Below are 13,735 nucleotides of genomic sequence, written 5' to 3' on the forward strand. Positions count from 1 at the left end.
ATAGAGAAACAGGTACGCTCAAATTATATTAACTACAGCCTAAATCTATAAAGTTAAATGCTCTCTGTTTATCTTATATAGATCCAAGAACAAATTTTAGTGCTAAAATTGTACATATAATTTTCTGTGATGTTTGAGTGTAACATGTCTCTATAGCACATGCTCTTGAAGTGAAGGAGCATCTTAAGTCAATGAGATTACTGCTGGTATCCTCTTGACAATGTGAAGGAGGAGGATTTCAAATAGCCTTGATCTTATCTTCTTCTTTAGCTGAACAACATAATGTTCAATCTAAGTCCTACATTTTGGCCTTATGCTCTCATCAAGGTCCAAACAGCAACAATGACCTTCTTTACTTTACTCATTAACAAAACCACGTCAAGTCAAACTATTTATACAGCCTAACCAAAGCATGTTGCAGAGGAATTAAATTCTACATTTATTTGACTGATTACAATCCAATGAAAAAACAAACATATGGGCGGAAGATATAAGTTGATTGATAACACAAGACTATCTTGATACAATCATGACTACAACATGATTTCACATAGAAAAAACAAGCAAATTAAAATGTATCCAGTCCCGTCTACAAAGAGAATAGGTTTTAAATTAATTAGTTAAAGTGGAGGATCTAATAGTGTCAAACATTTCCATGACTTAGGGCCAGAAATTGCTTCACCAAGTTGGATTTTAAGTAGGTGCGTGGAACGGAGAGCAGTGATTAGTCAGCAGATCTGAGGGGTCTGTAAATAGAAAAAAGGGAATGAGGAGTTCAGAGACCTCATGCCAGGCCATGGAGTGCTGTAAAAACATAAAATAATCTTAAAAGCAACTCAGCTCTTCACTGGTAACCAGTCAACAGAAGCCACTACAGGGGAGATATGGTCTCTCTGCTTGGTGCCATGTAAGAAATCCGGCTGCTGCATTTTGAAACCAGATGCAGACGAAACATTACTGACTCATTCCTACATAAGGAGAATTGTATTAATCACAAGAATTAGAAATAAAAAAATGGCAACATTTATAACAGAGAAGATTAAATGTTTAATCTGTAGATATTTCTGTCTTTCTCATCCGAGGAGCCATATAAAAAGAGAAACAAAAAATGGCCTAAAACGGGGCCCTGTGGTCCACCACAGCTGATGGATGCAGAGGAAGAGGATGACAGAGATGCTTCTGTCTTGAAGGCAGGAGGCAAACCACTGATGGGGCCTGTCACTGACTGACAACATGTTTATCGCTGTCGAAGAGGAGTGAGGAGTGATGGACTGTGTTGAAGTCACGCTGGAGATTTTAAACTATTCAAATAGTCCAACGCCCTGAATCTAAAAACAGAGTCATTCAGTGGTTGCCCTCAGGAGGCTGGACTGAGGTGAAAGATCATCGGTACAGGTGGAATTGAATGCTGTGACAGGTGTTCTGTGCACGGGCCAGCAGGGGGAGCTTTAATCAGAGCAGAATGGAAGGCATCTGAAAACTGCCTGGAAAAGAACTGGGGTAATAAACCAGATATATGCTACCACTACGTACTGGCTAACAATCAAGGTATACAGGCATATAGATGAATGTATATGTCATGCATTCAATTTATAGAAACTATGCAGTAAAAATGTGTCTTTTTTAAAATTAAATTAAAATAAAATTTCTTACAAAAATAGTCTAATAAAAACACTGAGCTACACATATTTCTATAAATCACAATATTATTATGGAAATAAAAACGAAAAACTGGGATGGGCTTAGTGTGTGTTCTATCTATTCTAGTTCTTCTATTGAAGTGATAAAACGTTCTGTTTTTCTGTTTTGCTCCACTCGTGTCTGTGAGTGAACTGTATGTTATTTATATTTAGTGTGTGTGTGTGTGTGTGTGTGTGTGTGTGTGTGTGTGTGTGTGTGTGTGTGTGTGTGTGTGTGTGTGTGTGTGTGTGTGTGTGTGTGTGTGTGTGTTCACAGGCACATTCCAAACTAAACTTGCTCTTCTGACACTGATAAGACTCCTGCTGTGAGCAAATTGAATGCAACCCCTGCAGAGGGCTGAGCTACCTTTGTATTCAGCGCTCACATACAACCACCTCAGGACAGCCATTTCTGATGTGGAGATATGAAATTAATTACCCGGCACCAGAGAAGCTGGCTACGGCGGTGCTGTCGTGATCTACATACAGTACAGTAATTAGACTGGGCAGCTGTTGGTGCTGCCATTGCAAATTTTGACATCCAACACACAACCCCAGGAGTCCGATCAACAAAACATCACCTATTCCTCCGTGGTGCTATTAGGTGTTGTTTAAGCACGGTGAGGAGTGACAGACAGAGGACGTTCTTTTTATGAACCACAAGCTGTCAGAGTGTACACAGGTCTTTTTGGCTTGTTTTTGAGGTGGGTGAGGATGTTCCCAGTAGAGGGTTGTGAAAGGAATTAACAGACAATGTCACGGGAGTGACAAAACATCCGGGAAAGGATTTCGCCTATGATAGCACTAAAAATATTTTTTAAAAAGCCTAAGCATACAGCTGTTTCTCTGTTTGTTCCCTTTTTGTTGCTGAGGAAAAACTGCCTCGGTTTGAACTTTTGTTGATTCTCAGAAACCAAACCCACTGTATATGCCACTGCTTATAAAAACCCACGCACTAATTTCAAGTTGGTGGACAGACATGCTCCCAGACACTATTATCACTCGCCCAGTATTCCTGCCCTTGATTCAGCAACAGCAATTTAAAGGGCAGATACATAAACCCCTGCCCATTCTCTGCGTGGAAGCCATCTGAGTTCAAGCTCGCTCCGTCCAAAATGGCCTGAGATCTCACTATCCTCCACCAGTCAAGGGCAGACATCTCATGGTTTTATGACAGAGGTAAAGCGGGCATTCATAAATACTTCATACGCTGCTTTCTTCCAGCTGGCAAAAGCGAGCAGAAGAAGCTGAGAGCAAAGGCGAGTGCGGTAAGGACAGGGGTACATATTTTGACAGATAAGCGGAAGTAAGGGAGGAGGGAATGGAGTAAACAAGTGAGGCAAGTGTAAAAACAAGAGAACAAAGTCTTAGATGCTTCCTTTTCTGCAAAGAGGACCCGTTTTTTATACATGGCTCAAGATGTTAAGACGAGAAATATGCTCCCCTGATTATTGCATAAAACGTAAGAAGAAGGTAAGTGTTTCTCTATGTGCTTGCTTCTCTATGCAAGTGCAGATAGTGTGTGTGGGTTGTGTGTGTAAAAGTGAGAAGTGAAATATTAAGTAAATGTTATTTTTCACTTCATCCTTTTTCGATATGGCAAAATCCCAGTCTCATCTGTTCTATTTTAGGTGTTACAAGGACACAGAAGGCAAAAAGCTTTGACTGCATACAGTGTGTGCATGATCAAATATTCTGCTCTATTCCCTCTTTAAATATAAAGCCAAGCAATGGGAACGCAATATTAGCAGCCATCCACACGCTTGCAGGCTTAGCGAGTTTTGTAAATTAAATATCGTAAAAAGCACAAGGCCGGGGACAAATCAGATTTATTGTGGCTATTGAAATTCTCAAAAAAAAATATTCTGACTGATGTGGTGGAGAAATGTGCTCAACGTCGCAACCTTTTTTATCACAGGAAGCTATTTATTTCTTCTGCTTTCATACGGGGTGAGAACAGGATGATCTCAGGGACTGGGTGCATTCACGAGGGAAATCAAACTAATCATTGCTGCCACCAAAAACTCCCAAATTCCCCAAATCAACATGACACAGTGTGATTCTCTAATGTGCGGTGATGTGTTGACAGATACTCTTCATTTAAGAGGGATCTGGGGAAATGCTTTCATGCCCCCGGGGGGATTTTGCAAGACTCAGTGAGCAGAAAGTGCTAGTTTTAAAAAACAGCTCTTAGCATTTGGCTTGTGTGTCAGACTTACTTTGCAGTGTTGCTCTTTTAGCAGAACCTCCAGTCAGGGTTGACACTGAAGATCTCGTCTCAAAGCTAAACTCAGACGGGTCTACCCCGGGATGAACGCATCTGAGAACTAAATTGTGTGACGAAGGTAGTGAAAGCGTGGACCGTGTGTTATAAACGGCAAAACCTGCTCCGGTGAGTGTGGTTAAAAATTAAATGAATTTGCCTTGGTCAGTAGAAGTATAAACTAATCCCAGCAGAGGTTTTCAAACTGCGATGCAAGGCACCAGTCCGATGTTCTACAAACAACGAGAAGTTTGTTTTATTGTAGCATGGGCTGATCACTAGCATGGTCAGCAGCTCAAGTGGTTGTGACACAACAGACCAGCCAATTTTTTTTTGGACAAAAATCACACCAACAGGTCCCATAAAACAAAAGACTGGTGCGGAAGTGCCGAAGACAAAACAAATACAGGCCTGAGCCGATATTTAATACAAATGGTGTTATATTGTGAAGGCAGTGTTTTTACCTTAGCCACGTCTGTAATCACACCTTCGCCTTGAGTTGCTAGGTGATGAGAACACTTGCGAGTCGTTCACAAAGAAATCTCTCGCATTTCTACCAACCTTCCCCCGAAGATGTGAACTTATGATGGGTGTTTTTTTTCTTTCTCTGAGGTAGGACCCAAAGTGTCTGTCAGACTTTGAAAACCCCTTATTTTAAGGAATTATTACCTCCACAAAGGAGGTTATGGTTTCATTGATGTTTGGTAGTTGGCAGCATTACACAAAAACTATACTGATCAGATTCCCTTGAAATTGGGACATGGGCCAAGAATAAACCCATTACATTTTGGTGCAGACCTGGACAAAGGGGCAGATCCAGGATTTTTATTCAGGCATGTTTTTAACCCGAATTGCTTTCGATTCAAAGCAAAAAGACACCTAGCAACTGTTTTCTTTGTACAAAGACACATATTCATAAACGCAGAATGTAGAGATGCCATGTATCCGTCTGTTGTGTTCAACAAGGTCCTTTTTCACACTCATTTGCAACCGTCATTACATTGTCACATGCTCTAAAAATAACCCAGTTTCAATAATAACCTGATTGAAAAGGAGGAGAAGGAGGGAATAGACAATATTGAAGGAGAAGACAGAGTTAGAGGAAGACCATGTGACTCATCCCAAGAACGTGATCAAGCCAAGCTCCTTTCTGATCAGTGCACAATGTACCTTTTTTAAATATAGTTCCCTGGCGAAGATGAACCACATGTAAACAACAATGAAAGGATGTGAGGCATCTTCCTGATGGTACTTGTGAGTCCAATTGAAGCAAATGAGCAAAAAGAGGATAAATCTGATATCTGAAATGAACATCTTCTAGAGTACAAACTTGAATGACATTTTTTTTCAGCACATATATTTTCCTGTGGTGCATTTCATCTTTTTGCAAGTTTGGCTCAGATTGTGATTGTTTGATTTACCAAAGAAAAACTATACATCTCAACATAACTACTGCATCAAGTCCATCACTGATTCAAATGGCTGAAATCTGGCACATATGACTCGATGTACACATTCGGCCTGTTTCTTATGTTTGCCTCTTCTGAGCCGACGCAAATCCTCTCATTTGACTCATCAATACGACTCTGTGCAGGAAGTGACTGCATTCGAGAGCCGCTCCTCTGTTATCATCAGCCAAAGACGGCGGCTAAACAGATGGAGAATAAAGTCGTGGTTGACTAAATTCTTAGTTTTGGAGTGGGATATTTACTGAAGCACGCAGCTGAATATAATCAGGTTATCTCCTCTCAAATAAACACCCTGCCTCTCCTCCCTGACACCCTCTCTCTGATCTATAATCCTTCCCTCAGTTACACACTGCCATCTTGCAGACACAGAGAGCGACGGGGGAGATTGTGATCGTTGTAATTTACTGCTGTCTTCCCAGTCTCTGACAAAGGTATAAAGGACAAAATAACACAATTAAATAGCCGATATGAATATTATATATCTAGATTTAACAATCTCATGACCTCGGAATAACCTCTTTAAAGTTAAAGCTATAAAGCAAATGTTTACAAAAGAAAACTATGCGCAATTCGTGATACATGTGAGCTTCATGTGCTACCGCTTCAAAACCAGAACACACATCCTGATTCCGAGCGAATTAACCACACACATTACACAGGCTTGTTTAGTGTGTTAACTAAACCACACTAAACAGGGGCGGATCTCAGATTTATCTAAGTTAGGGGCCACAGAGGGGCCATAATTGACACAGAGGGGCCAATTATAAGGCCAACATCCATGCACAATACCTGATTCAGTAAGGTGCACATTTAAGGCATTCCTTGTTTACTGTTCGCCCTAAAGCTTTGAACAAAGCCACACATCCCATTCCTTGATCAAGTGCTTCAAAAATACTCAAATAAAACTTCTTAACAACTTGTCATATTTGTTGTTAGGATTGTTGGTAAGTGACAAGTTTATTAAAAACAAGACTACTGAAAGGATAGGGTCACTTCAATAGCCAATCAGATTTCAGCTGTGGTCAGTGCCCCCCCATTAAAACAAAACAGGGCATTTAAAATCTGTAATGAATGCTGAGGCAAAAAATATAGTTTTGGAACCAAGCAAACAAAAACGAGAAAAACTAAATAAAATAAAAGCAACCAAATCAGAAATGTCAGCCAAATCTGTTAAAGCAAATCCAGCCCGGGTGAATTAATTCTGTTTGACTCCTCTGATGTGAGATTTGTAAGGCTGAGGGAGCAGCGGGGGGGAAGCGCAGCCACGACTCACCTCGAACTTTGCCTTTTGAAGCCATCACTGGAATCCCCAAGTAGACAAGAGAGGGGTCGGATGGACAGCAAGAGAGGCAGACGCCAGAAAGCAGAGAGAGGAGAGAGGACAAAGACAGAAGACAGAGCAGCTGATTAGATAACTGCGGGAGGAACAGTGTGCTTGTGTCTGTACCGGAGAAGAGCGTAGTCTCTCTATCTTGAATGTCAATCAAGAGTGCTGACACCCCCACCACCCCGACCCCTGCCTCCGATCACTCAACCCTGAAAGAGAATGTCCTGATTTAGCTCATCAGCAAATTGAGAGCTTACAGCGTGGCACCTTTTAATTGGTAGTGTCACATCATCTGGATCATGCGAGGAAGCTTGTTGCCGTCTAATGAGCTTGCAAGACCCATAAGGATCAGGACATACTGTAGATAGCATGCGGTTGATTAGTGAATGCCGTGCTTCATTTGATTTCTTGTGGAAATCATAAGACATCTCTTACAGTGGCTGACGTCTGTTTTATGTGGACACACAGGAGGTCATGATTCTTGTGTGTGTGTGTGTGTGTGTGTGTGTGCACATGTTCTCAGGACAGACTGCTGGATATCATAAACGGCTGTGAATGACAGCACTGTAATCAGCGAGGAGATGCACTGGCAGGAGTGCGGTGTAGCAGAGAATATGCCATCATATGGGAGGGTTCAAAGAGAACCACGCGGAGCAAATGAAACCATGTACAAAAGGCGAAGATAACCACAACACAGAGGACCTAACCGACAACAGGAGCATCGCCTCCGAGACATCCTGCTGGTGAAAACACAAGAGGAGAGCCGAATAAACAACCCAGATTGTCTATTAGTGTGCGCATGTGCCTGTGTTTTCGTGTGTGCGCGTCCCAAGGGAATGATTCTTATGCTTCACACACACTGCTTTGCCAAATTGATGGATCTATTGGAATGCCTCCAGTGAGCCTGAAATGAGAGGAGAAGAACAAAGGGAATCTAACTGCAGGTGCACAGTCTGCAGGTTATAAAAGAGTCTCACGATTTCCTCTAGATTTACAGATCTTGAAATCAATCCAATTGTACATAACAAATGTTGAATTGTATATGTTGGTAGGTAAACATACTTGAAATGGATTTCAAGACTGAGATTGGAACATAACAACCTTTATTCAAACTCCCCCTGAGATGCAAACCAGATGCTACATAGTCTGACCACTTTCACATACATTTTGTTTTGTTCATATCTGAGTGCTATTAAATCCTAATAGCCAATTCTCACTTGCTGATGGAAATGATTATGTTCTATTAGCACTACTTCACAGCTTGCCAAGGTAAGAGAAATAGAGTGAGGAAGGGAAAGTGCAAAAGAGAGAAAGGGATCATTTCTTGTAATTTTTCAGAATTCAAGAACATCGCGCGGAGCAATTGAGATTGGAACAAAAGGCTAAAACAATCACATAAGAGAACGGTTCTCAGAGTTTTTCTCGTACAATGTCGTACACAAATGCAAACGCACAGGCGGCTGGGGAAGATTTCACACGCTGCTGCTGTGTCAGTGGTAAAGAGATAGAGGAACTGGCAGAGAAACAGGTCAGCGGGTGTCACGTCTCTACCAACACCGCCTTCTACATGGAACTGATGGCTCTGTGAAATATTCCCTAAGCAAAGTCTGACCTCGCTCCCTCACTGCCTTTCATCGCTGCTGTCAAGGTACGAGTTTGCTGTCACAACAGCGCTTCTGTGATCTCTCCCAGTCAATACTCAAAAGAAGAAGAAAAAAAAGACAGATCCTGGAGACAAACAGAGGGGAAAAAAACAGGATTTGCAGCTTTTCACTCGTAATAACAGCTGTGTTTATATAACAGATACAGACAGAGAGACCTAAGAATCCAATTAATTACACAATGGACACCTCTCACAATACTAATGATCGGACAGAATATATGAAACACGATACTGGTCCCTGAATACAGTTTAATCTGGTTGTTTCTCTAAACATTGAAGCCGACACGCTCCTGGAATTCCTGTTTCTTCTGTTGTCTCACCAGTGAATATCGGACTTGCTGCACATTCAACAGGTGAATGCTGTTTGCATGTTCACACGTGGCCATATTCCTTTAGTCGTGCGCATGCAACTGTGTCCTGGGCCATAAGGGCCGCCTACTCAGCTGGGGGCTCGCTACAGGTTAAAAATATTTCTACACTTCTCAGTCCAAATGTTGATTTGTTTGCAGCCACCTCCGACTTATCAACCCCGACCACCACATACTGATTGATACTTGTCTTAAATTGGTGAAATCTTTCTTCATAGCTGCGCGCATTCATTCATTCAGTCCCTCCTGACTCCGCTTGCACAAACAAACACACACACAAACATTGTCATTGGGTACAATGTAAAAACCATGATTTGTGGATCTCTCAGGATGGATGTTAATACCAGGTCTGAACAGTTCCTTAGTTGCTGTAAGGGGGAATCTATTTGCCCCCTAGTGGTCGAAAAACCACGTCAGGCAGCTTTAACCTCATTTCATGGTCTCTTGAGAGTGATAATAATAGTGTGATAATAGTAACTAGAGAAGGTTGGCTTTCAAAACCTGTTATCTAGAGGTAAAACAAGGCCCACTGACATGTACAGGAGATAACTCAGAGTGAGCTGAATGAAGTTTTCTCTCCTGCAGGTGCAGCTTAAATCTGCATTACAGAAAGAAGAGGAAAGGTAGCTTCTTACATACATTTTATATGACTGATCATTGCAAATACCTGGTGATTGACACAGTTCTGTTATTTGATGTAAAGGAATACTCAGATGCATGTAAACCTCATTTTTTAAAAACTATTTACCAAAACAATGCTTGGAGCTATTGGTCTAGGTATCACATTAACAAACACACTTTTCTTTTCTTTTCCTTATGAGAGAATGAGAAGTGAGTGACGGTGTGAAGGTTGAAGAGAAAAGCTCAGAGTTGTAAGCAGGTTGTTCTCTGTCTCTGCAACTGTCAGCGGGGAGCTGTCATAAATAAACTGTGACAGTTCACACAGACACCACCTACTGTGACACATACACCACACACACTCACATGCACACACACACAAAACAGTGATCATAGTATTCCCTTGGGGTATAAGTCTCATGGGAGGACATGTGTTCTATTGCAACAATCCCTCCTGTTTTCCTCCTCGTTTCCTCCTCGTTTCCTCTCCCTTCAACTCGGGCTCATTCAGGAGTTTGTCTCACCTGCCTTTTCTTGTTCACTCTCCTTTTTTTATTAACCCCTTCCTTACCTGCATCTCTCTCTGTCTCCCGTTCTGTATTTTGTCCCCCCCCTCTCGGGGTACCTCTATCAAAGTGGCAGATATATTCAGCGTCTGACAAGGAGTGAAAAGCCTATGGAGATCGATGTGTGCAGCGCGCCTCTCTGAGCTGTCACACGGCATGATGGAGAGTTAAGCTTATCTTTCGTACGGCGGCAGCTGTTTTGCCGTATGTTTGATGTACTCCGGGCCCTTGGAATCCCACCAATATTCCACCGGTGAGCAGATTGCTGTAAAACCTTAACACACTCTATGTCACCCTATGACTCGGCTGTACATGGAGCCATCAGCACACACACACACACACACACGCGCACACGCACACGCACACGCACACACACACACGCACGATATTTTGGAGAATTTCCATTATGACACATATTCATTGTGAGCCCTGACTGCATTTGATTTCAAGAGAATCATCAGCATACAAATGGCTGCGAAGGAACACAAGCAAATGTATTTAAATCTTATTTGATTTAGCACAGCTTTTGCTAAATGCCACAATTCATCTCGGGGTAATAAAGGAGATGGTAAACAGTGTTAATAGATGGAATCAAGCTTACTTAACTCAGCTTATTGCCACCATACTGCTTGCTTTATTAGATCTGTCTACCACGTCCTTGTTTTCTCACATTACAGGGAGGCACATCTGTTTGTTTTGTCATTTAATCCGGCATATTTGATTTCCACTCCTTAACACAATTATACATACCCTGTCCATGGCACCATCATCTGCTCGCAAGCCATAAGCCAATAAGACGCACACATACACAAGTTCACACATGTTGATCACACATGCACACACTTCATAACATTTGCTCCATCCCCTCTAAAGATGGTCCACAGCAGTGTTTATGGTTCCATTCAATACGCCTTGCAAACATTTTTCTTTCGTTCTGGAAATAACCAACCAATCACCATCTGGTGAATCACCATCATCACACCATGTGTGAATGGCCCCAGCCAATCGGCCCCAGAGCTACAGTTCATTTTTAGATTTTCTGTTCAACGGCACAGTGATCAACTTTTCACATTAATGATAGATGAATAAAGCAGAATACTGTTAACAACATGCAGGCATGGAGTGGCCTTTTGTTGACGAACCACGATCACTACTCTGGTGTCAAGTGACATCAAAAGCACAAGATGGCCGTCCCCATATCCAGAATATTGTAGATTTATTTTGTAGAATGGAAGGAAGTCAAGGGTCAGCTAGAATGATCAAGGTCATGTCTAAATATGATAAATCGATGACATAACTTATCGGCAGGTCTGGAAGAAGGTTAGGAAGAGGTTTCAGTGACAGTGACCTGGTGGTTTTAATGTCGGGACATTTCAGTGCACAGATTCTCTGTCACTTGACTTCACACCTGCTCTATAAGAAAGGTCAGAGCACACACAGCCACGAAAGCATACAGTATGTGCATGGTACACAGGCGCTTCCACTGCACTTCCACTTGGACACAACACACACACACACCGTGGACCACAAAAAAATGTTATTTGACAAAATTCGCTGGCATACATCACTGGTTCCATGCACAGAAAGCACAGCCATGCTGCCACATATCACACTGTCCTTCACACGCAGCAGACTTCATGAGAGGAACCGTGTGGGATATGTACTGCACAGAACGCTGTACTGATCTTTCCCCCATGGTTTCAGAAGTTTTATATATCTTGGTGATTCATTTGGACACTGCTAGACAAATAAGCTCAGAACTATGAGCTTCTATCTGGAGCCTTTTGAGAAATTAAACGTTTTGACGGGGGAAAAAAAGGGATGTTTAAATATTGTCTTAAATAATCACCCTAAAAAGTTTTTTTGAGTTTTATTTTGTGCCTCATGAAAGTTACATCTGTGATGCCAATCAATAATAAATAGACTTTAAAATGACTTTGAGTGATCTCTGATTTTCTTCTCATCTTTCCTTTCACAGAGACGTGATTTGTCTTGAGTGAAAAACTTTTATACAGAGGATTAAATGTGCGTTTCATAAGATATACAGTGAATAGACTTAAATCAAAGGCATCAGTCTTGTATTCTGACGTATTTATAACCACGATTTGCAGCCAGCCACCTGATTTGTATGGTAATTGCTCATAATGCAATCATCCTCCTGAACAATATTAACAAATTGATGTTCATGAATTCATTCTATGTAGTTTCCGTTTGCCAGAAATGTTTGTGTCCCTTCATTTTAGCACGGCTAAGCTGGTGTTGTAAAGCCGGGCTGTTTGATGGGCTGTTTAGCACTTTGTACGTCTGTCTGCTGCCAGGTACTTCTGCAGCAGGAGCCATCTTTCTTAAGAAGCAGAGGCCCGCTAGAAAAACACAGAGCCAAGAGTTTGTCTCATATTACAGGCACAAGCTTGACAAACATCCAAACCCTGCCCACACAGAATAAATAAGAAGAGTCAACATGAATTATGACCCTGGGGACTGTTTAGAAGCCAGAATTTTTTTTGCATGAGTTCAAAACTTATCAGCTAATATTTATTATTTTACTTTTTCATTTGGCACTTGATAAATTCTGGATGAGTATGTACTTGTCTAAAAAAACTGCCAAGACGGGAGCTGCGTTAATCCATTAATCCCTCTGAGGCTCTGACTGGACTGTAGCTATGGCAGCGTCCTATCACTGACATCTTCAATCCACTCTTATCAGGGTTCTGTGAATAATAAACACTACCAGTCAAAACTTATACTTAGAATATCTCAATATTTCCAGTTGTTACTGAAATTTACATTTTCCAATGTCAAATTGAATCAACATTTCGTCACATATTCGACTGATTCAGCAGGCAAACATCAGAGACCAAGCATTTTCCAGAGAAGGTTTGTCAACACTGCTGCAGAAGTTCACACAAACATGTCGGACTTGTAGGTTGCTTTACATATATGTTTAATTCAGACACTCAAAGAGCACATACCTCAGCCAAGACCCAACAGTCTTTATGAAACCACATTTAAATTCACAAGATCAGGATGTTTATATGGATCTGCTCCAAAGTGCACACACCCATGAATATCAGTCGCTTAAACATGCATGTTATTTTTCACCTGCCCACCGATCTAGACCAAAATTGAACGGGTTCTTCCATGGCTCATGACCCATCCTTCTACCAAGTTTTGTGGAAATCTGTCATTGCTGACAAACAAACATAGAAAACAAACCAACAAACAAACACAGGGGTGAAAACATAACCACCTTGGCAGAGGTAGTGACCTCAGTAGGGTTCAAGTCTGCAGATTGTACAGGTCGTCCATTACATGATGCAAGAAGCCACTGTTTAGTTCCTCCTTTCTAAGGCTTTGGGTTATAAGTCATCCAAAAATACGTTTGCATTTACTTTCCAGGCTTCATTTACTTGCATTGATGTAGAACAACTGTACATTTACCAATTTCTTAAACCCTGAAAAAGACGTGTTCTCTAAGAAACTTTATATGTCTGCTCAGTGATTGGTGAGCTTTTTTTCCTTTTTCACCTTGGGCAGTTTACCGCTGACCTTATACTATTTACGATTATTCACTGGACGTGAACTGGGGAAATTTCAATAAAACCTGTAAAATGTGGATGTTGTAAAACTGTGACCTGTAGGTGAAGTGCGCAATGTTTTTCATCACAATAGTGCAGTGGATGGTGTAAAAGGAAGAGGTGAAGAGGATGAGATGAGAAAAGATAAAACAAGTGTAGGTTTGACCACGGTCATCCTATAAAAACTGCTCTTTGACCTCACAC

General features: G+C 41.4%; 1 protein-coding gene across 3 annotated transcripts in view; it reads right to left on the reverse strand.

Moving 5' to 3' along the window:
• Positions 1-13,735, reverse strand: part of cadm2a (cell adhesion molecule 2a) — a 202,923-nt gene that overhangs the window by 57,278 nt on the left and 131,910 nt on the right. For 2 of the 3 annotated variants that reach the window (XM_035179270.2, XM_035179268.2), the window contains exon 2: positions 6,685-6,711. The exons of the other annotated variant lie outside the window; for it this stretch is intronic. In XM_035179270.2, coding sequence (XP_035035161.1) covers positions 6,685-6,711 — 27 coding nt within the window. The remainder of the gene's footprint in view (positions 1-6,684; positions 6,712-13,735) is intronic. 3 annotated transcript variants of the gene reach the window in all.

Source organism: Hippoglossus stenolepis, chromosome 15, assembly GCF_022539355.2.
Source record: "Hippoglossus stenolepis isolate QCI-W04-F060 chromosome 15, HSTE1.2, whole genome shotgun sequence".
Taxonomy (NCBI): Eukaryota; Metazoa; Chordata; class Actinopteri; order Pleuronectiformes; family Pleuronectidae; genus Hippoglossus; species Hippoglossus stenolepis.